This window comes from Xenopus tropicalis, chromosome 3 (assembly GCF_000004195.4).
Source record: "Xenopus tropicalis strain Nigerian chromosome 3, UCB_Xtro_10.0, whole genome shotgun sequence".
NCBI classification, from domain to species: Eukaryota; Metazoa; Chordata; class Amphibia; order Anura; family Pipidae; genus Xenopus; species Xenopus tropicalis.
In genome coordinates this window covers 117,834,803-117,859,214 of record NC_030679.2, presented here as the reverse complement: position 1 = coordinate 117,859,214, position 24,412 = coordinate 117,834,803, and the positions used below count along the sequence as shown (strand labels likewise).

At 39.6% G+C, this 24,412-nt stretch overlaps 2 protein-coding genes across 6 annotated transcripts in view; one reads left to right on the top strand and one right to left on the bottom strand.

Annotated features, from left to right (window-relative positions):
- The first annotated feature begins 1,943 nt into the window (after nucleotides 1–1,943).
- Nucleotides 1,944–18,836, top strand: anp32a (acidic nuclear phosphoprotein 32 family member A). Its single transcript, NM_001016746.2, has 7 exons — nucleotides 1,944–2,063; nucleotides 7,903–8,052; nucleotides 9,439–9,561; nucleotides 10,337–10,535; nucleotides 14,753–14,850; nucleotides 15,162–15,213; nucleotides 16,707–18,836. Exons 1-7 carry the CDS (start codon nucleotides 2,010–2,012, stop codon nucleotides 16,763–16,765), a joined length of 735 nt encoding a protein of 244 aa, NP_001016746.1. The 5' UTR covers nucleotides 1,944–2,009; the 3' UTR covers nucleotides 16,766–18,836.
- Nucleotides 18,837–22,174: 3,338 nt separating this feature from the next.
- coro2b (coronin, actin binding protein, 2B) overlaps nucleotides 22,175–24,412 on the bottom strand; it is a 42,743-nt gene continuing 40,505 nt past the window's right edge. For all 5 annotated transcript variants that reach the window (XM_012959071.3, NM_001016965.2, XM_012959070.3 and 2 more), the window contains 3 exon segments: nucleotides 24,025–24,115; nucleotides 23,293–23,432; nucleotides 22,175–23,100 (listed from right to left, as the gene is read on the bottom strand). In XM_012959071.3, the coding sequence (XP_012814525.1) occupies nucleotides 22,969–23,100; nucleotides 23,293–23,432; nucleotides 24,025–24,115 (363 nt within the window). In that variant the 3' untranslated portion in view covers nucleotides 22,175–22,968.

Below are 24,412 nucleotides of genomic sequence, written 5' to 3'. Positions count from 1 at the left end.
GTGCAGGGAATATTTTTTTCTATATACAGTGCAGGTATGGGATCCCTTATCTGGAAACCCATTATCCAGAAACTCCAAATTACGGAAACAATTGTATTGGGTTTAATGAATGTTTTATTGATCTTTTAGTAGACTTATGGGGATCCAAATTACGGAAATACCCTTGGTCCTGAGCATTCTGGATAACGGGTCCTATACCTGTACTACATACAGTTATTCAAATCTTTCATTTAGTTAGTGGCTCCTAGCTGCCAGCAAGGCTGAGACAAAACTATTATGAGGTATTTTCTTTCTTTTTATGAAGAACTGAGAATCTGGAGAGCAGTGTTGCAATAAATGCAGTCTATTTAGATTTTGCAAAGGCTTTTGATACAGTGCCATATTCATGCTTACTTTGTAAACTAAAGTATGCTGGTCTTTGGACTGGGACGTTTGCACAAGTAACAGGCAGCTGTTTTAAGGATGGCTTCTTTCCAGTGAAATAAATGTAAAGTGGTTTACTACAGGCTACTATTTTAGGGACTGCTATGGATATTTGATTTGATGAGATTAGATGTAGGCACTGAAAACAATGTGTTCAGCAAGAGTCTTAAGAGTTGCACTAAGACCAGGATGAACTGTGTCCATCTCAGCAACTGGCATAATCTGGGTAAATGAAAGGTTACAAATTTTGGGTGTTATTTATACAATTGAAGACTCATTAACTAATGCTAGGCTCAGTGCAAAAATGGGTGCAGCTGCCCTCATTAAGATGCAATAACTAAAGTACGTGTGCCTACTTGCTATCATTTGATGACATGCAATTGAAGTGTACATAAGGGATGCCCACCCACTTTCCTCAAGCCTGACTGTGGTGGGCACAATTCTCCTGGAGTGTTGCATTGTGAGTAAAAATAATGGCAAACTGCAAACATTTTGTGGCGGATTTTAGGAGCAATTGTAGAGAACAGACTTAGCTGTAGCAAGTTACCTGTTGTGCCCACTTTATTATATGTAACCATAGCGATAGGCATTTCGTGCTTCATGCACTTAATCATAGTGTTGTGATTACAGTAAACACACCAAGCACAAAATGAAAACGACTTTGTATAGGATGTTTTACTGAATAAAGAATTTTTATGCTTTCAAATTGTGACCTGAGTGAACTCCAAGTGCCTACCCTTCTATAATTACATTTGTTCTCTCGCTTTGCTGAAGGTTTGGGGTTTGTACTTGGGGACCTTAAGTGTCACAAGGTAAGCTCTATACAAACCCCATTCCAGTACTTAAAAAAAAAAAAAAAAAAGTTCAGCACTTTATAAAATGTAATAAAAATTCAGACTATAAGACCCCAGAGTTTGTTTTGGAGTAAAGCATCTCCCCTATTTGCACATTACAGGTGGTACCCTCCTATGGCAGAACCGGTGAGAGGTCTCCCCATTTGTGAGAGAATGGGGGGGGAGGTGTTAGTGTGCCAGGAGACGCTGGGGGCTGAAAGAGTTGCAGCCAGTTGTGAGGAGAGCAGCAGTTACCTCGTATCCGCACACTTCCACACAGAAAACAATGTTCATTCCCCAGGAACAGCTGCCCATGGGGCGGAGTGCCAGTCATTGGCACGCAGCGAGGTAGCGCTTCCCACCCGATCTACATCACCCACTTTGGTTCAAACTTGATCAGCTCCGGCCATGTCTCTCCCAAGGAAGCACAGGGAGCTGCTTCAGGCAGATAATATACCGTCCGGATCGACATTGCCAGGCTCTTCCCTGCAGTGCGCGTTCCCTCCTTTACCCTCTCTCTAGGCAACTCAGCTCAGCGCAGGGCACCACTGCCAGTCACTGAAGGACCCTACCGCTGGGAGCTATTGGCTGCTTACCCTTGATCCCTGCTTCTGATTGGGCTAGCGAGCTGTCAGTAAAGAAACTCCCGCCCCTTGAAATAGTAGGTTAGTGTTTACCGCGGTGCAGCGCAGGACCCGCGAAGCGCAGAGCCCGTACCCGGGTGAGCATAGAGGGCACAGTACAACCCGCACAATGGATATGAAGAAGAGGATCCACCTGGAGCTGCGCAACAGGACGCCGGCTGATGTAAGAAGCGCTGCGCTTGCTAGTGTCAGTGTGGGTTAAAGCTGGGCTGTGCGGAGAGGTGGGCTCTGGAAGAAGGGGGCAGCGAGTAGAAAGAGGGTCGCTTTTGGTTTAGGGGGCATCTCACACGCAGTTGGCACTGAGCTCTGTGGCGCTGGTGATTTGATGGGCATCGCGGGGTCATGTTGGTAACTTTGTAGCTTATGGACGCGCCACCCTCCTCACCATTGAGCGCTGCCATGGGCACAAGCGCTGGGGCACACACCTTACTGAGCGCTCATACTGTGGGGCAGCTACTCGCTCATTAATTGCGCTCCCATGGTGCCCGGCAGTCCCACACGGCGCGCTTTAGTCGCTCCTCTCTGCCCACATTGCGCGGCTCTTCCGCTCGGTGCGCTGCTGGCCGGTACGTGTGGCCCCGGCCCCTCGGATAGAGCTTGGTGGCTGCTCACCTGGCCGCTCTCACCTACACCCCGAGTGCGCTGTTATTCCCTCCGGCCGGAGCCTTAGTACTTTTATAGAAGCGATAGAGGGGGCGGACTGCGCGCTGTGATACACCCACAGGCATTTTCCGTGCGGGGCTATTTAGTGCCTGTGGCGCCTTCTATACTGTATTTGGGTGTGAGGAGCGATCCATGTGCCGGACACCCACCTGTCTTATTGTGGCCATCGCCTCTGCACTGTCCCTAGCGGTTTGGGCAGGGAGGGATGTTGGTCCCATGATGTGTCCGGATATCAGGCAGCGCCGCCATCTTTAGAGCATGGCCGCGGCGTCGGGCTTTATGTTGGCGCGGATGCCTGGCATTGTTAAAGGGCAATAAGGACACATTAACCTGCCGCCCTGGCACCGGGGAACTCCCTGCATTGCGTTGGGCGCCGAGCCGAACGGGATAATGGCGGAATTCCAGTCACATGACAATACGGCGATGCCATTTTGTTTCCGTGAGCTGTCCCCAGGAAGGGCAGAGGAACAATACGTAGTGACATAGACGGTCTTACATCGCCTCCCCGACATTCTGCCTATTCACTGACCCCTCCCTATATGAGCTCTTAGCTGGGTGACATGCTTGTTGCTCGGTGTGGCTCTCAGCCCTATAAACTTGCTTCTTTTATTCCCTATAAGCGCTATATACACTGCAGCTCCTCTCCTGGGCGGAGGATCCCAGCCAGCTACACCTACTGCCCCTCACTAACAGGTGCCTTGCTCCAATGTACTCAGCAGCCTCCCAAATGTGCCAGAGACTAAATATGTCTGGCACCTTAAGGGGCGTGAACTCCCATCAATCTAAATTATACATACTATTCAGGGTCTTGAATTTTAATTTAGAAGCAGAATACAGAGGCCAAATCCCAGCAGTGAAAAATACTCAATCCCAAGCAATGGAACACAAGGAGATTTTTTAAGCCATTTGTTGGCCATGGTGATAAGTGGCTCAGAACAAAATACCACACAATAATCTACTGATTAATGACTGTGCTTGCAGGGAATTGCCATGAACGTTAAAGGAGACACATTGGATAACTGGGAAAAACCCTAATTTTGTAGGCAATTATGAATAGTATACGGTGCTGGTTTCCCTTTGGGCTAAACATTAACCCTATCTGTAACAATGGCCCCTTTATTGGAGCTCCCTATAGATCCTCTCAGGTCCCTGTCTGGGTTTCACATAAGGGGTGGGCGTGTCCTAACGGTCCCTGCCAGAAGCACAGTAGGAGGGGGAGAGCCAATCACAACCCAGCAGTCACACAAGAACAGACAGGCTTCAGTTCCCTATCAGGTCAGCCTAGCTGCTGATTGGTTCCTATCCTACAGTGCAGGGTACGGAGAGCCGCCGGCTCCCCAACTCATCCAGAGAATTCAGCCAGCAGGAAGTGGAACAGATGGGCGGGGCTAGAGGGGTTTGGGGGAATTTCTCTATAAATCAGTCAGAAACACAACTTTTTTAAGCACAATCCTTCTATATCTAGAGGAGTATAATTCCCTGGTACTTTCATAATTTTTATAGGATATGTCTCCTTTAATGGAGCCCCCCCTAAGCAATCAAACTTACTTAAAAGGCTGTTGTGTAATGATAAGGAAGACGGGCTCCCATAATACTAAGCAAGGCACTTCCTCAGCAAGCCATAATTATTAGCCCCTTGGTCACCTGGGAAACTTGGCGCCCTGACCCCACACTGCACCCCTGAAATGTCCACAATTATGTCAAAACTCATTCATGACCCCCCCCAAAGTCCCGCACACTTTTAACCCCACAGCTTTTGCACTAATCACTTTTCCATCTCGGTGCCCTAGACTGCAGTACTGGCAGACAAATATATTTACAAACATAAGCAATACATCTTAGATTGCCAGCCAAACCAATATTAGATAATCTTATTGATTTTCTGACCTTGGGGCACATGTTTGTATAGCAATAGAACTCATTTCCTGTTCTGCCACAGACAATTTTATTTATGTAGTAAATCTCTGTGTAACTCCTTTCATTCAGTTTTCTATTACATTGTTTCAGTTTTACACAACTGGGTGTCAAACATAATACCTGTGGGTGGACTTTTCCTCTCAACTTACTTCCTGTCCATAGGAGCAGAATCAAAACAAATCAAAAGCCTTCTGAATAATGAGCTGCACCTTACCACAAAGGCTGCAGCTAGGAGAAGGGAAAGGGTGTTTATACAGAGGGCTTCTCAGTCAACTGCTGATTTGTTTTGATTATGCTTATTTGACCTTTTAAGTGCAACCCCCACCGTTAAAAACTCACCACAAATCCTCAAAAATAGCATCAAGTAGAACAGGGAACACAAACTTAGGAGTTGGCAGTGGTGTAATTGGCACCGCCACCCAATATTTAAAAGCATTGTCTTGGCATCTTTGTACCTTTAGTGGTTACACAATTCAGCGTTGCTCTCATCCTTCACTCATTTATGCAACTGACTGGATCCTGTGGGCTATTTGTTGCTTGCACAGTACAGCCAGAAGCATGTGGCATTGGCTCTTTAGCCACACCCTCAACCCAAATGATTAACCGGTAGCCATACCATTTTTTTGAGCTTGCCAGGCACCAGTAGTAAGGCTGAGGAGGATGCCTTGTCAGCATATCTTTATGTGCAACTAATTAATTAAATAAACTTTAAGGGTAATAACATTTGGTGATACAGAAATTATTTTCAAATATGCATGCAGTATCCAAAGGGCTAATGCTGAATATATTGCCATAATCCTTAAATCGCCTTATTGAAAGTGATAATGTTGCTGTAGTTAATGGTTATAGTCTGACTTTTCCCACTTTTAGTGTGTGGAACTTAGAATGCAGAGCTAGCTGGGAATGTAGCCAGCTAGGTAATGGATCTGTCCTTCTCTTCTGTGAGTCAGTCTGTATTATAATTTGTACCTAGTTTGTGGAAGAAGTCATGTTTTTTATGGTTCTTTGGGGGGTAAGATAGTTGCCTATTATTTGGAAAGATTGAGATTTTCTTCTGTATGGTTATCCAATAATGCCTAATTTAACACTTTTTCACGTGTATTTAGAGCTGGGATGGTGGAATGTCAATTCTTCTTAGCAATTAGCAAAACAGCAGAAGTTTTGCTTAGTGGCATAAATACTCTTTACTGGAACCCACAGTGTAATAATTTTAGGGACCCCTTTACTTAATTTTAGGGACCCCTTTACTCATATTACAAATGTATGTCCCCCGGTTCTGTTTGTGTATGTAACTTCTTCCTAGTTCAGCCACCCCTGTTATTAGGGCACAGTGATGCACATGAAAAGAAAGGCATCTGAAAGACCAATGATGGGTAAAGCTTGGATAAGCAGACAGGAGGCTGCTCTCAAAGGACTTGGTTTTTATCTGCCGAGCATGCATTGTGCAGATGGTGCTGTTTAATATTTTAGGAAGCAGTTTCCTTCTTATCAGAGGGAAAGAAAGCAGAGTGTGCGGTACCACACATTTAGACTGCTTGCAAGCTCATATTCTTATAGGCTGATGCAATATGTACTCTGCAAATCTCAGGGTATTTAGAATTTACTGTGCAGTATGTGTGATATGCCTGGAAACAGGTGATTCCAGCTCCTTTCATCTAGGCTTAAGTTTTTGATTAGCATTCTTATTGTAACTGCATGTGAAATCCATGGATGGATGGATAAATGGGGTTTCATATAACCATCTCTTAAAAAATTTTGCAAAGAATAAATTATAGAGGTCAACTAATTATAGGTCTCCTGTTTTTGGGGGTGCTTTTTTGTAATTTTTGAACAAATATGTGTTTCATTTGAGGCACAGAAATTACATTTGGACAGGCAAAGTTAATTAGATTACTTCTACAATACTTACTTGTCTACAAAAGTGATGCCCATGTCAGAAATTTCCCAAACCCACCCTTTCATGACCTGTGTGCAGCTTGGCTTACCTTTTTTTCATAGATTTATATACCCACGCATGACATGCCCACTCCTATGACATCAGAGATAGGTGGGGACATCATAAGAAGGGCGACTTGGATAATGCCTAATGATGTCACCAAAAGAGTCGTGACATCACCAAAGAACTTTAAAAACCCTGGCCCAAATACTGTATAAGCAGGGCTCTTTACCACACCCCAAAGGCATGTGTTAAGATTAACCATATGTTGTCTCCTGACTTCACTTCTCGGGCACAAGACAAGGGTGCCCTCTGTTACCCTAACTATTTACTATTACCATGGAGCCTCTGGCCTGTTTCATTAGAGATGCCCCCAATATAACTGGTTTCAAGTTTGGCCCTTAATCTCAACCCCCTATTATGTACAGAGGGGTAGGTTGACTCTGTCCCTTATAAGACGTGTCAGCCTATTCAAGATGACAATACTGCAAAAAGTTCTTTCTATATTTTGACATACCCCTACTAAAATTTCTACACAACTACTGTTACTATTAACCTACCTAGCAATCTGTGTAGTCTTAGTAGGGCTTTACTCTGTCTTTAAAGTATACTGATGTATTTATTAAATAATGACATATAATATAAGACTTAAGCTGGGCATACATTAGAAGATCCATGGTGGGTGATATTGGGCTGAAGGTTGGGTGACAAAAAGGATACAGACCATTGGGGCAAGGGCCGTATCAATGTACCGATGCATTCCGCAGTCAGATGGGAAAATCAAAACTACCTATTGACGTGCCTATATTTGGGCAAATATTGGTCGGGTAGGCAGGAGAGCTGCATGAATTGGTCTAAAGGGTCCAGATCAGTCGAATTTTGACTAATAAAATTGTCATTGTTTAAAAACAAAAACACCTGTCACTCCATTTGTATTTGTCTTTCATTGTCAGCCTGAGCCCACCTTGCCCATGTTTTCCCAGCACCTGCAGCATTAGTCTACATCATACAGTAAAGTGATGTCACACATCGAGATTGCAACTGGCTACAATTAAAAGTACCGGTAGTTTCAGTGCCCCCGGTTTAACAAGCCATGTGTCCTGCTTTTATTTTCTTCCTTAGAAAACAAGCAAACAAAAGGAATTCTGGGAATGAATTCCAAACTCTTTAAAAAAATCCCATTTAAATGGGATTTTTTTTTAAGAGTTTGGCATTCATTCCCAGAATTCCTTTTGTTTGCTTATGTCTGTATGAGTCTCCTCAACCCTATTTATTTATTTGTTTAGAAAACAAGCAAACCTAATTGGTAGCCAGCTACGAGTAATGTCTACAGATTCCTAGGTATGATATTAACTTAAAAGCTGTTTAAAAGAATATTAGCTCATTGATCGCTACAATAGAATTGGAACATATATATTTATTTTCTCAAATAACAAGAGTTTATATTAGTGATTAACTTGCTGAAATAAATTTTCTTTGCTACTAGGTAAAAGAGCTTGTCCTGGATAACTGCCGGTCAAAGGAAGGAAAAATTGAAGGTCTGACGGATGAATTCGAAGGACTGGAATTTCTGAGCACAATAAATGTCTGCCTTAGCTCAATTGCAAACTTACCAAAGTTAAACAAGCTGAAAAAGGTAAGTCACCTGTATTCCCCACAAAGGAGAATAGGAGAAGAGCCCTCTTACTATTGTACAGTAGTCATCTCACTACTTTATATCAATCTATCATTATCATCTTAAAGATTGCATTTATTCTGAAACTGGCAGTTAGCAAAAGAAAGCCTCTGAGTTTTGGAGAATGAACTAGACGTACAAGAAAAGGATTCTGTAACAAAGAAACATGTTTCCATCTTCACTTGTAAACTGTGCATGACATCAGGTAAATTAGTATAATGTTATAAATGGGTGGTTTGGTTTCATCCCTGCAAATGTGTTTTATTTTTCTGCTTTCAGGTGGTTTTGTTCATGGACTTGTAGATAAGTTCCACTAGTCTCTGGTGCTTTGTAGAGAAGACAGTGGCATGACTTTATTATTCTTATATAGACTTAAAACATTTTTCCCTGCCAATGAATGTTGTCAGGGAAGTGTACCCCTTTTAATGTAGTTGGAAACAAACTACTTTAATGAGTAATATGATCAAATTTCATAATACTATATTATATATAATATAGCATTATAGCAATATATTAAGGGAGACATATTGAATAAATGGAAAAAAAACCCATAATTTTGTAGGCAATTATGAATAATATATGGTGATGGTTTCCCTTTGGGCTAAAAATTAATCCTATCTGTAAAAATGTCCCCTTTATTGGAGCTCCCTATAGATCCTATCAGTTCTCTGTCCATGTTTCAAATGAAGGGTGGGCGTGTCCCTGCCAGAAGCACAGTAGGAGGGGGAGAGCCAATCACAGCCTTGCTCTCACAAGCGAAGACAGGCTTCAGTTCCCTATCAGGTCAGCCTAGCTGCTGATTGGTTCCTATCCTACAGTGTGTGTGCTGAGAGTCGCTGGCTCCCCTGCAAATCCAGAGAATTCAGCCAGTAGGAAGTGTAATGGGGTTTTGGTGGAATTTCTCAATAAATCAGTCCGAAACACAACTTTTTTAAGCACAATCGTTCTATATTTAGAGGAGCATAATTCACTGGTACATTATTAATTTTTATATGATATGTCTCCTTTAATATTATATATTAAGATACTTGGTAGATTATTTAGTAGAATTTGTTTGATCACCAGACTTTCAGCGAGACTGGTGAATGATCAAATGTGACTGCTTTATTCATTCATATAGATTTAGGAAGGTTTTTAATAAACATAAAGGCTGCCCCAACCCCCAAGATCTGCCTTCAACAGTTGAATCATCGGAATCTCCTGCAGCAGCCTATTTATTGCATTTAACCTATACAGGATGTAACATCCTTTTCTTTGTGTGTCTTTTGATGCAGACCCTGCACCAAGTGGGTGCTTGGTGTGGTACAGCTGGTGTTCCAATCCTTAGGGTATTCCTTTGACTTTCAGCTGGAGTTGAGCGATAACAACATCTCGGGTGGACTGGAAGTATTGGCAGAAAAATGTCCAAACCTCACACACCTCAACCTAAGTGGGAACAGGATAAAGGACCTGAGCACAATAGAACCTCTGGTGAGGCAGCTTAACCTTTTGGGGACTACATCATTGGGGCTTCCACTAATCAAACAGCAAATTACTTCAGCTGACTTACACTAAAAATATATGTTTTATAGTGTGTTTATATTTCAAGTGTTAAATTTTGTAGACCGGATAATACTGATTGTCTACTGTGCCTGAGACTAAAATATTTGGGTTGTTCCATTAATGCAGGTAATGAGCCAGTGTATTGTAAGCAATGTATAAAACATGATGGCTGAATTCTTAACTACCTACAGTATAACACAGGGCTCTCTTAGTATACTGCCTGCTTGACACACAGGCCAAAGACAGAATTAAAAAGGAGGTGGTATTATTAACATGGTGACATTTAACTGAACTAACAAGATTTAATTCATATTTGTCAAGAGAATTTACCTTTCAGTACTTAAGGGTGGTGCTATAAAGAGGGAGCACTGCATCATTTCCTCAGTACAATATGGGGTAAGACTCTTTTCATTTAGCAGGTTAGAGTGTTGGACTTAATTCCCGGCACACAGTGGGGAGGGGGTGGGCTGTGAAAGATCTGGGTGTTTTGTATTTTTTATTACTGTTGAATGTCATTGCTAAAATGTGATCCATGATATATTAATATTTTGCATAGTGCCTGGTTACATATGCCTAAATATGAATAAGTATTTGGGGAATTTAAGATTCTGTTACAGCAGTAGGTTATTTAACAAGCTCCTGGTGTTTTTAGTCTTTGAATTAAAATCTTTTGTTACCTTTTATCCTATGTTTTAATCTGCAGAAAAAGTTAGAGCATCTAAAGAGCTTGGATTTATTTAACTGTGAGGTTACCAACCTCAATGACTACAGAGAAAATGTATTCAAGCTCCTTCCCCAACTCACATACCTTGATGGGTATGACAGAGATGACAAGGAAGCACCTGATTCTGATGCTGAAGGTTATGTAGAGGGCTTGGATGATGACGACGATGAAGAAGATGGTAAGTGCTGGAGATAAGATCCCTATGAGCTCCTCTTAAACTCCTGTAAAGTCTCCTTCTTCCTGTAAAATCTGTAATTTTTAATGATACTTTTGAATTTAGTATTTAATAATAACTACCTACTGGGTCTTCTGATTTTTCTGAGACATTGCCAACTGGCATATCCCATATTATGCTTTCTTTATACATACAGAATCTGCTGGTACCTAATATGTTACTTTATTACTGCTGCAGTAGTGCTCATATATGTGGTTTCAACAAAATACCAACCTTGCATTCTTATAGCTGTGCTATCTGCAAAACAAGAAAGCCTTATGCAAAACTGTAGTTTGCTTAGGATAGCAATGCTGTGACTATTTGTTTCAGCCTGGTTCCAGTTTATGAGATGCAGCCACAGCAATTCCTTGTATCGGTATACTGCTTCTGCCTTCAGTGCTTTAGCAATATATGTGATGTGCAACACTGCTTGTTATTACATGATCCTAATGATGCTGGAGGAGACTTTGTGTTGTGGGGTGTGAGGAAGACATGAATTTATGAAAAGGAATATGGAAGAGTAGAATGAATCACAGATAATGTAAAAATATGCCTTGCAAATAAGTGCCACTGGCATTTTTACATGGCAAGGATTTTTACAAAGGTGGCATAATACACACCACATGTGACAGACCTAACACTATTCATTATTTTTATCATCATTCTCATTTTTGAGAGGTTTTTGAAACCACAACTAGACTTATTTCCGCTAAAACCATAAATATCTAGTTATTTATTAAAAGATCTGAATTAAAAAAGCACGAGCGGGAAAAAGACACGAAAACCACAATTTTTTTGTACTGTCACTCCAATGCCAGCAACCAAAAAACCCCAAAACCTCTAAAACCACAAAGCAAATAAAGACACCTGCCACTGACTTTTACATGATCTTGACAGCTTTTAGATGGCGTATTTTTGCTTATGGATTTGTTGCCGTTTTGTTACATAGTAAATTGTGAAAAAAAATTGCTTTGTTTTTTTTTTGTTATACTAAATTGTATTTTTTCAAAAAAATACAAATTGGGAGAAATGCTCCGCAGTTTGTGTTTAAGTTCCATACTTTTGGTTTTTAAAACTGCATATGTCAATTACTATTCAGATATCACCATTACACATATTTGCCTTGTTTAAACCAATGGTGTTAGCCTTGAATTTCTTGCATTATAATTCCATATTAAGTTCTGTTGCTGAATAGTCCAGTCTAGTGAATTCTCAGCACTTTAGACACAACCACAGTATAGAATTTTTCCCAATGTAATCCTTTCACTGGTTACCCTGGAAACTATTCCCATTTCTACAGTAACCTATTCTTGTTCTTTTACACATTGAATCACTGATACATTATGCACCCCAAATGTGCCGGCTAAATTATCTTGTATATTATTCTAATTCAACAAGCTGATTGATTAATTCTGGAGCCCGATGTTTTGGTCACAAACTGTGACCTTTTTCAAGGGAACAAACCAAAACAAATATACATAAAAGATGGCGCTAAAATTCAATCAACCAGAAAACACAACACTCCGTAATGTTTATTAACTGAATATAAAAGCAGCAATTATTACCTATCGGCATTGAATATAGTGATTGTGACATAATATCATATGTCAGCATACTTGTGATTTCTTGAAACAGAATAATGGGATTCCTGTTTACTTACAATATTAAAATGCACGCCAACCAGAACACTTAGGGGCGTGTTTTAAGATTGGAGATAAATATCACCGGTGATGTTGCCTATAGCAACCCAATCAGACCTATGCTTTTGTTTTCTAACTTTTAGTTGACTGTTCAAATTTAATTGTTGATTGGTTACTATAGGCAATATCACCAATGATATTTATCTTCAATCTTAGTAAAGATGCCCTATAAACCCAGTGACTACTAGTCAATAGCGGGAAATGCCAAAAAAGAGCCAATTAAATGTACCTGATAATATCTCTCATGTAGTTAAGTGGTTTTTATGCATCTCTTTCTGCTCAGGGTTTTTGTGAATTTTTTTTTTTTGTGGTTTCAAAAGACCCTAAAACCGCAAAAATGCAATGATGATAAATTTGCCCATTAATATCTGTACGGGCACCTTTACAGACTACTATGGGAAATCCTTCCTTCCCTCTGGGCTTACATTCCAGGAGCTTTGCTTTATAGGATAAACATAATCTTACAGCAGTTAATTTCTTAGTTCATAATAATCCCATTAAATATTTACAGTTTCTCCAATTTTTCTATAATTTCACTCAGGAAGTACAATACCAATACATTCAGGTTAATCAATTTATTCATTCTTGGTGGCAATAGAGAGGAGAAGGCTATAAATTCTAGGAATAATTCTAAGGGATCTTTCCACAATTTAGATTACAATACAAGTCTGCTAAAAATCATTTAAATATACCCAACATGATTGATTTGCCGCCAATAAGGATTAATTATATCTTAGTTGGGATCAAGCTTACACTAATGTGTTGTTATTATTACAGAGAAAAAAGGAATCATTTTTAAGAATTTTAATTATTTGATTAAAATTGAGTCTATGGGAGATGGCCTTTTCATAATTTTGGATCTTTCTTGATAACTGTTTTCTGGATAACATTTTAAACCTGTACAGCTGTGTCTGACATCACTAACTTGATCAATCACTGTTTTTGGTAGAAATTTTATTTCTACATGGCAAATAATTTACTAGTAGGTATAGTAGAGTAATAAAAAACCAACAGACCCAACAGTCATGACATGCCTGCTGCTGATTCTGTGTAATTGAATCTTTCATTGATTCAATTACATAGATTATTGTTCAAAATAATAGCAGTGTGGAGTTCAGTTAGTGAGGTCATTCATTCAGGTGTCAATTACAGCCCTTATTTAAGGAAGGAAGACAGAAAATGTTGTGCATGCTGGTTATAGTGAGTAAAAATGGGTTGTTTCAGACATTGTTCAGAAGAACAGCATACTTTGATTAAAATGTTAATATGAGAGGGAAAAACATATAAAGAAGTGCAGAAATAATAGGCTGCTCAGCTAAAATGATCTGAAATGCTTTAAAATGGCAACCAAAACCTGAAATATGTGGAAGAAAACTGAAAACTACCATTCGAATGGATAGAAGAAGATTCAGCCAATGATCAGTTCCAGGAAGATCAAAGAAGATCTAAAGTTACCTGTGAGTACTGTTACTCACCTATATGAAGCCAAGCTATTGGCAAGAAGTCTCCGCAAAGTCCCATTGTTGAAAAAAGACGTACTGATGAGGCTACAATTTGTCAAAGAACACAGTGACTGGTGTAAAGAGAAATGGAAAGCAAGATTGTTCTTTTTGGGTCGTGACCGCAGATGACCCCCAAAAACTGAATTCAAGCCGCAGTACACTGTGAAGACAGTGAAGCATGATGGTGCAAGCATCATGATATGGGGATTTTTCTCCCCCATACTGTGGTGTGGGCCTATTTATCGCATACCAGGGATCATGGATTAGTTTGAATACATTAAAATACTTGAAGAGGTCATGTTGCCTTATGCCGAGGAAATGCCCTTAAAATAGGTGTTTCAACAAGACAACGACACCAAACACACCAGTAAACGAGCAACATCTTGGTTCCAGGCCAACATCATTGATGTTATGGAGTGGCCAGCCCAGTCCCCTTAATCCAATTGAAATCTTATGGGGTGACATCAAAAATTCTGTTCCTGAGGCAAAACCAAGAAATGTAGAAGAATCGTGTAATGTAGTCCAATCATCCTGGGCTGGAATACCTGCTCACAGGTGCCAGAAGTTGGTCAACTCCATGCAACTCAGATGTGCAACACTTCTCAGAAACAGGAGGTTATACAACTAAATATTAGTTCTGTGATTCAAAAATAAGGAAAATCAATTTTCAATTTACACAATGGATGTTTCAGGTTGTAAAGAAGAATGCAGACACTGCCCAATATTCCCTTTTCTTCACTTTCTGTAAATGAATAACTCAAATTTGATAAATATTTCTTCAGGTTTTGAAGTCGAAAGTAAAATGCTCCCAGTGCATTTGCTTGTATGGAGATAAAAGCTATTATAAGGGTTTTGAGCTTTATTCACTTTTTTAAACACACTGCTGTTATTCTGAACACAACTGTATATCCTATACCATAAGCTGAAGCAGACATTTGAGTTCATGATAAATATGTAAAGTCATCTTTCTCTTTCATAGAAGACGATTATGATGAGGATGCACCGCCAGGTGAAGAAGGTGAAGATGATGAGGATGAAGAGGAAGGGGAGGAAGAAGAAGTGAGCGGAGAGGAAGAGGTGCTAATACTAACAATTTACTGTATTGTTTAAGCATATTTGCTCATTATTCTTGCCTTCTTGTATTTTAAAGTACGTTTCTTAAAGTGACAGTTGGTATATCCCCCTACATACATTTTTATATGTAAGGGCTCATCAACATCTTGACATTCTAAGCCCAAGTCATGCCTAGAAGAGATGGATTCAATAAATTAAGGAAGATGCAATGCCGACTTCATACAACGCAAGAATTTTTGTGGTTGGATGCATAGTTAAACTCTTGCCAGCACACATTGTGTACATTAACTAATCTTCTGCTTTTTGTTTTTAAGGAGGATGAGGATGCTTACAGAGAAGGGGAGGAAGATGAAGCTGATGAAGAAGGTATGTGATTGACTCCAAGTCACAGGTGGATCTCTGTTGAAAATACTCTATTTGCTTTAATGTCAGACTTCTTTATACATAAGGCCATGTCTTTATTATTTTATTATTTAATGCATTGTTTTAGCTCGCGGCAGGTGCTGCTTCCATTCAGTATATTGCCAATATTACATTTATTGGTCAGCTTACTTTTGTCTGTCAGTGCAAAATACTGAGAATAAGTTACGTCCTGCACAGTAACTAAATCAGATAAAATGAGTGACTAACTATAACTAACTAACTATAACTATAACTAACTAACTAACTGTAACTAACCATATATTTAGGTATGATACCGTCTGCTTTAGTCATTTTATTAACCTCAGTTGTCTAGTACTGCAATCTGGTCTTCACTGTATTGGTTAGCTTCAGTCTATAGGATTTGCTTTAAATGGGAAAGCATACAGCAAGCATGCCTATGCACAGAAAAAAACACATTAGTAGGCCATAAAAATAGAATTCCAGAATAACAATAATATTGCATTGCCTAAAATATTTGAAATGATCTTTAAAAATAATACTATTATGTACCTTTGCATACCTTGGTATGGGGTCTCTTAAAGTGCACCTATCACCCGAAAATTGCTCACCAGAGGTGCGGGCAGCAGTATATATATATATATATATTTTTTTTTTTTTAAAAAGCCAATCGCCTCGGGCACTTCCCTCTGGAGATTCTGGTATGGGCGGCCATATTATTTAGCACACATAATGAGCGAGACTTTCTGCTCATTATGCACATGCGTTTGACGTAGGGGTGGTGGATGTGACTCAACTGCTTACGTCACACGCATGCGCATAATAAGCGAGTTGTGGCCCTTGTTCGTTATGCACATGTCACAACTTTTAAAAAACACTATTGTTTTCCCAACTGGAGTGCGGGCTCTGTTAGCCTGCACCATAGTGGGGGGAAGAAATTTTCGGGTGATAGGTACCCTTTAATAACTCTTAATTGGGAAGGAATTGTGCCATATAAATTGCTTCAATTAAACCATAGTACAGTAGATGATCATGTGCTGTGAATAAAATGCCTTCTGAGTTAGGGCACCCAAACATGATGGTTTGACAGTTATCACAACCAATTGGCTTATGGATGACTAATTAGTATTGATCAAGGATGATGGCCTGATCGCTATTAAGTATGAGGAAGCTGCAGCTACTCTCACTTCACACCTATCAATGACCCATTGAACTCCTGAGAAGGCTCTTCAGAAGATATTTTATAGTTTTGTAGACAAAGCCATCGCCACCTAAGGTGCTATACATACCCTAATGATTGGACTGCGGGGTCAGAACTGCCTAAAGCTTTTCCAACTGGAATCCTTTTCCATAGTGAGTATAAAAATAGTGAGTATAAAAGCAACCTGTAGTCAGCTACAATAGGAACAGCAATAGAATGTGCAGGGAATACACCTTATTATAACGTTCTGATATCCAACTATTTCCTTCCTTTACAGCAGAACATGGGCAAAAGAGAAAGCGAGAACAGGACGATGATGGGGAAGATGACGACTAATCAAAAACTCTCTGAAAATGAAAGAATGGAGGACTGAGACCCAAATTTTGATAAAGAAAAAAAAAGAGGACTAAACCCTAAAACCTTTTCCAAATTTTCTGTTGTAATTTGACTGTTTCTACCTTGAATTTCCCAGATCTCTTTTTTTGTTTTTTTTTCATTGTAATTAAGCTGGACAGACACTGAGAATGGAGAATCACACCTTGTATTCCTACTGTTGCTTTTGCAAGTCTTTCAACTTGTTCTTCAGCTGTTTTTCTCCTTAGCAGATTCTGTGCAATCTGAGTCATATATTTGTTAGAAGCCCTATTTACTAATGTGTTTGAATTAGTTTCATGTCACTAATGTTTTTTTTTGCCAGTAAAAGAAGTCTTAACATTTTACTTCACTAGCAGTGGGTTTGCAGCAGGCCTGGTGGCAGCACCAAATGTTTTTCCAAAAAAACATTTGAATCTGTCATGACCTACTCCTTGACATACTACTGCAGAGCCAATTTCAGCCTATTCAATAAACTACTGATGGGAAGTCTCGAAAAAGAACAGGCACATACAGTTTACCTAGCATTTCCCAACAATGCTATCTAAAGTCATACAACATGCACCCAACAGTAAGATTTTAAGATACAGGAAATATTTGTGCTCTCATTGGTGCTGAGCAAGGATCACCTAAATGATCACGATTGTGTTACATTTACAGATTGAAAGACTGGCTTCTCCAGCTGGGCATCCTCACATCTAAGCAATACTTTGTGTAATCATTAGTAAAGCTAATTGAGCTTTCTGCCATATTCATGATAATTTGCCCACACAGTGCACTTTTTCATCAGGATCTTTAAAAAATGCATTTGACTTTAGCAGAGAAAGCAGTACAGAAACGTCTACACGTATTAAATAGAATATATTAATAAGCATATGCAGAATATTCCATCACCATGTACATGTTTTACTGAACATTTCTAGAAATCAAATGTGAAAGTAAGTCATTCTCATAAATAAGGGTATACTTTCCCTTTAAAAGGTATCCTCAGAAATATCTGTAATTAATCATAACCATGTATGTTTGTGAGTGTTTTTGTAATTTCTGCAGCAGAGATTATTATAGTTTTTGTTTAGCAGCTGTCCTCAAGCAGCAGTATGTGTAGTTTACTGTACAAAAACACGGATTGTCCGCACAAAGCGACAGTGTTGTGATGTCACTGATGACCTCACATAGCTGGAGGCTTTCCTTGGTTAGCTAGTGCTCCATATCTGTTACCTTGAATCAACAGTGTGTATTGAGAAAACTTAGGGGTAAATTTCAGTGAACTTCAGTATGATGTAGACAAAGGGTTATCTGAAATGATGTGTACACCTGCATACATAATACTGACATGTCATTTTCAGAGAGTTTCCTTTCAGTGAGGGTAGGTGGCTGCAGTCCATTTTCAGGATAGATTTTGAAAATATTTTAAAAGTAATTAAATGAGGATTTTATGTTAACTATTTTAAGTTAAGCACCAGGCTTTAGCCACAGATCATGTTAATATCCATAGTAAACCAGTTTTATATGACTCTTATACCCAATGTCTATGTATGAAGCGGCCAGCAGTCCATTAGCCCTAATCAACTCTACAAACAGGACAGACTTAATGATTATTTTCTATGGCTGAAGAAATTCAATATAGCGGCAGGGACAGGACTATGCCCTGGAAACATCACATTTGGAACTGTATCAAACAGTGGTGCAGCGTGGAGTCAGGCTAAAATAAAGCGGACAGTGGTTCCACCTTGAAATGCCAGGATTTGAATTCATTATTTTAGAAATGCATTTTGCGTTTTTAATATGACTTCACTTTCCTCTATCCGAGTACGGGATTCGATTTGAGATTTGGATTCGTCGCTGTAGTGAGGTTCTTTCCAATTCATCAAGGCTTCTGTGGTTTTTCAGAACTTGTTTCTTATTTAGGAGTGACTCTTTATGCCCTCTATATAAATTAGCAGATTATAATTGGCTTCCATTTTGTCAGGAGAGCCAAACACTGCAGTTTGTTTGTCATTGGTAAATTTCAATAAAACAGTTTTTTTGTACAATTCCCAATTTATTTCTTCATATTGGCTGCATATATAGTGACTACGCTTTTAAGCACTGTTACACAGCATTTTACACCAATAGTGAGGTTCTCTAGCTAAATGCATACGGCACTGGGCTCCTCACATTTAATTAGGACTTCGTAAATAGGGAGGTAACTCGGGTAACCAGTTGTATCTCAAATGAGATGTAGTTTCACAAACACACACACTTTTGATTCGATTTTGGCATACTGTATGTGGCACTCGAGCTGTGGCAGGTCTTACATTCAACCTTGTAATTCTATTGGTTTACATTTTTGTTTTCCTACTGAAAATCTCTGAAATGTTCCAGGTTTAATTACTTTTAAAAATCTAAAGATATCAGAAGCCCACAAGGCATTTCATGATCATATGAAGTCAGGTGAGTCCAGGTGAAGAAGAATATGGGGTGAAATCAGGCAGAGAAATGCTGCTCTAGATTCTGTACAGATTTCATTTCAATATTTATCCATCACGCAAAAGTCTGTAATCTGTGAATAAATGTCTGTCCTTTTTTCCCCTTTATAATCCAGAACCACCAACCAGCAGCTAGCTTTACTGGTCTGGAGCAGTTAGAATAGGAAATAAAGGAATATAGCCATTGGATTTATTGCTATTTTACCAGACCAGATGAAACAGCACATATGAAACTTCACAGATGTAACTGCACATACCTTGTTATACACAGACTACATATGTTTCATAATCATACTTAGATTTAAGCATGTACACTTGTGTCCTTGTCCTGGTTGGTTATAACCATCTTTCCATTACCTCCAAACTAAAGGGGGCAACATTAGGTTATTTGTTGTGCATTTCCCCCATTTGCCTTTATTGCTCAGGTGCTTTACATTGTCTGAACTTTGTTGTGTTTTAGGATTAGTAAGATGGGCATCTCTCTGTGCATTTCCTTTCCTATGTAATCAGTTATACCATGGAGTGAACTCCGGTGTTTGCTATAGAGCAGGGCTCCCCAACCTTTTTTTTTTTTTTTAAACCTGTGAGCAATATTTAAATATAAATAAGTGAAAAAAGTTCCTAGGGGATGGCCAATAAAGCCTGTGTTATTTGGTAGTCTAATGTGAATGGGCAGACTATAGGAGGCTCTGTTTGGCAGTACACATGGTCTTTATGCCTGGGGAATATTGTCTACATCTTGATTTTCCATTAGGGTTTGCATGGAGGCATAGGTCTCTGTGCCTGATCTGTGGCAAACAGTTTATGGATTTGTTACAATCTATTGTTCCTCTTCTTTCTCCACATATTTTCCCTCTCTTTACTGCTTCCTTATTGTCCTGGTCTCTTCTCCTTACTTATTGTCATCAAGCATTTTCTACAAACCTCTTCTTTGTTCCAGTACAGAAAAGAGGAATGACAAAGATATATGCATACAAGACAAAATGGTTGGGTGGTCACGAGGGCTCACTGGGAGTTTTTCTCATGTCTTGGTGGGCCGTGACAAAACTGTACTTATGCACAATGAATTCTATACTGTATATCAATGGAAGAGGTCATATTTATAAGTTTGAGGGAGAAATAATATTTACCCAGAGAATAGAATGAATAAATGCATTTTACCATAGCCTTGGAGCCTGGTGTCATGAAATAGTTCCTTACCTTCTATGGGGACCAGACAAACAAGTGCAGTTTCCTAAGACAGTCTCTGGTGAGTTACTAGAGAGTAGTTCTGCCTTCATGGATCAGGCTAGCATAGATAGACCCAGAGATGAACTATGGCTTACCCACTAGTATGGTTGCCACCTTTTCTGGAAAAAAATACCAACCTTCCTATATTTTTTCCTGACATCAGGCATTAATACCACCCAAGTGGCAACCCCTGGCCACTGCATTGCATTAGAATTGTTGGGTTGAATGGGAATAGTTTCGCATATTCACTCTAGATCACTTTAATGTAATTGCCTCTATATACATTCTTCCATTCCCACACCATGGCCCCTCGTGGAATGATCACTTATATGGTCCCTCAGGTGCTACCCTAGAATAAGGGTGAATTATAATTTTGAGTTAATTGCTTGTTATAATAGCGTATGTTTTTACATTATGGGAACTTCCATATTCTCTGCTAATATTCATGCCAACAAATGGGGTCAGTGGTTTTATAACCTAGTTCATCTTCTTTTTATGGGAATTATTTTGTTACACTTGGAACAAAGTAAGACTCTGTTAAAAAATTTTAATGTTGTAAGTTTCTTACACATCTAAAATCACCCTTTAATAAATGCTCTCTTGTTCTCCAAAACCTTACTTTGCCTTTCCTAACCTTATTATAGATACATTTAGAACTAGGAGACTAATTATTTCTAAAGCACTTCTGGATCACTGGTTTGTTTTTGCACTTACTACCTTCCCCTGTAATCAGGAGAGTTTGTATTATAAGACATAATAAGCTACAGTATGTATAAACAAACCCCTTGAAAAGGCTTTTATTATACATCTAGAAGGCTCATTTGACTAACTGCTTTGTTCTGCTATAACACTTGCTCTCCTTTACCCTTAGGAAAAAGGTATGTTTCTTACAAGTACCTTAGAGGACACTGTAAACAGATATGGGGAAAATAGATTCCTCTCCCCACTAAGAAAGAACAAAGAACCAGAGGCCACCCTTTAGACTTGGGAAACAGACCTTTTAATTGAAGCAGTTGTTCTTCACAGCGAGAGCAGTGAGGTTGGGAAATGCCCTAATGGGTGATTTTTGTGATGGCACATTCTGTTAATACCTTCAAGATGAATGAAAGTTGGTGCCCAGGTACGTTGCAGGGCTGCTTCACTCATTTAGGTTGGGTTTTTCTATGGGGCCAGTTTTTCAAGTTATAGACTATGTGAGAACAGAGGGGGGGGTTGATGCAGGCCAGTTAAGGGGGCGTGTATACCTAGGAGGGGGGGTGTAGTTCTCCTTTAATGGAACTGGGAGAAGGTCATTATCTGTCTATAGGTATATGATATGATCCAAAGGGGTACTTTAACTCTCCACTTTTGTAACAATACTTACCAGACAAATAGGTTTATAGGTTTCAAATCTTCCAGTTATTCTGTTCTTGTGGCCCAGAATACTTACACAAACCAAATATGGCTGTATTTATTCACAATGCTGTGTAGCCATGGGAGAAGAATAATACAGATATTCCCTACAGCGCTGTATAAAACTGGATGTATTTTTCCCTGTGGGTTTACCCCACAATGTCCAGTAGTATAGAGTTTTACCAATCATGTTCATAAAGAGCAGGAGGTCCATAGAGTCACCTGCTTCGGAGCGGGATACTGACTGATTGAATACCATAATGTAAAGATGGCTCCTTGGCAGTTTTGGTTGTTAATACCTTTAATATAACACTTTGCATAGGAAGTGATTAGCAATAAATAAAATATGCCTCATTTTGCACAAAAAGGCTCTATTGATGAGGAAAGACGTGGATCACTAGAGGAGATGTTTTTATGTGGTTAAAAGGGTGAGTAGGAGGAAAGAATAAGAAACGAGTAGGCTGGAAACAAAGAGAGGATGGAGGAAGAAGGGGGAGCTGCACAGTGCTTTATTTATAGCTCATTCTGTATATTCGGCACATTCAATTATGGCTTTATATTTTCAACATCCCTGAAACTTCTGAACAAATACCTTCTGGATGTTTTATACTGGGATTTAGAGTAAAGTGTATTTAGCCCCACACATTTAAGATAGGTCAGATAGGTCTCAGAAAACCCCCTCACCCAGCATGCTCCTCTCTTTTCCCCTCTTGAGCAGATCTATCTCCTCCAGATATGAAGGTGTACCACAATAAATGCATGCATTCTGGGGGAAGTGCATGTATCAGACATGGAGCCTCTCTTGCTATCTTGCTGCTGGACAGATTCCCAAGCAGAGGAGAAAGAGTGCAGAAAGTTAATATAGATGTTAAAGCTCAGGGGACATACTGAAGGTCTAATTGCATTTTCAAATATACAAGACCCATGGAGCCGATCTAAACCCAGTTTCTTTGACTACCACAGAGAGGCAATACATGGGTAGTTAGTACATTTATGAACAAAGACCCCCCAGAAGGCAAGAACAGGGACCATTGACTGTCCTTGGGGCAATGGAAAATGCCCACGAGTAGGGGGCAGCTAGCTGTCCTTGGGGCTGTTCCTCAGGTTTTTAAGCTCCAGCTCTAACTGTCGAACAAGAAGATCTCTTTGGCTCAGCTGTTCCTTCAAGCGCCGAATTTCTTCTTGCTGCCGGAAGAACATGCGGAGCAGCTGCAAGGTACAGGTAAGCAAGGGGCACAGTGAGAGTGCAGTGGAAGCTGTGATTGGCAGTTAGTGCTAACGTATGAGTATACTGTGATTTTTGTATGTGCAGGTGAGAGTTCAGGTGAGACACTGTGATTGGTGCAAGATAAAGAGAGTGGACAAAAACAGCAAAGGTTCAGTGCAAACTGAATTACTTACCTCATTCTCTGTTCGAGGTGGAACATTCTCAAGAAGATCAATTCCATTCACCACTAAACTCTTCTTCTCCTTTACTGGAGCTATAAATATGGCTTTGTTCTCTTTCCTATAACCCTCCTTCAGGCTCATCAGAACTGGGCCTAGAGAAATGGGACTAATTAGGTTCTGGAAAAGCAATTGAATAGGGAGACTACAAATATAGAACAGATTTACTTAATTATTAGTTAAATAACTAGACCAAGCAAAAAAAAAAAAAAAAAGAATTACAATATAAGGAACCATTTTTTTTTGTTAATAAAGAAATGATCAAGGTCATTTAGAGTGTATTTAGAGTCTCTTCCCAAGCTGTATGCCCAGCGCCACTCCACCCAGACTCTACTAAAGCATGGTGAGCTATATTTATGGAGCATTTAAGGACTTAATCAATTCAACATATTTTTTTGCCAGCAGACAAATAAGTTGAATTTTATTTAAAAAAGCATTGTATAATTCTACTTATATATTCATGCGCTGGATAAAATTCCTACCCTGGGTATTGTAGAGGCAAGTGTAACCCTTGATAGACTTGCCTCTGCATTAACAAGGGTAGGAATTTTATAAGCAGAGGCAAATGTCAGCTCTAAAATTGCAATGTGAATGGAATGTGCCCATGGCATCCTGGCATCTCACACATTGACTGCTAACGGCAAGTTTAACATAAAGCAGTCTCTAGCAAACTGATCTGTTCAGAACCTTTGTTGACTCCACGCAGCCACTCTTCTGGCCTCAGTGCTGGTTCTGTGCCCGACGTCATTGGATAAATGTCTTCTTGGTAGTTTTCTGACTGAAATGAGAAATAGGTATCACTGTTATCTAAAATTCCTTATAGCCCCTGATAAAAGGACACATATTTCCTGGGAGGCTCTGTTATGGCTTAAAATTAAATTACTGACATTATAAGATAAGTGACCCATTTCTGTTTTTTTTGGGGGGGGGCGGGTTGAGTCACATGGTTTTACTTTTGTATTTGTGATTTCTTTCACTGAATTACATTAAAATCTATTTTTTGAGAAGAGCTGGGTTAGTGAGACCTAGGCTAGACAAGGAAAAGCCCAAAGCGACAACAGCCCTTTAGCAGTGC

Bases quoted from the DNA above. Each gene is read 5' to 3' on its own strand.
- anp32a (NM_001016746.2), top strand. From the start codon at position 2,010: ATGGATATGAAGAAGAGGATCCACCTGGAGCTGCGCAACAGGACGCCG. The intron at 2,064-7,902 runs GTAAGAAGCGCT...CTTTGCTACTAG, and splicing joins GCAACAGGACGCCGGCTGAT to GTAAAAGAGCTTGTCCTGGA. The intron at 15,214-16,706 runs GTATGTGATTGA...CTTCCTTTACAG, and splicing joins AGATGAAGCTGATGAAGAAG to CAGAACATGGGCAAAAGAGA.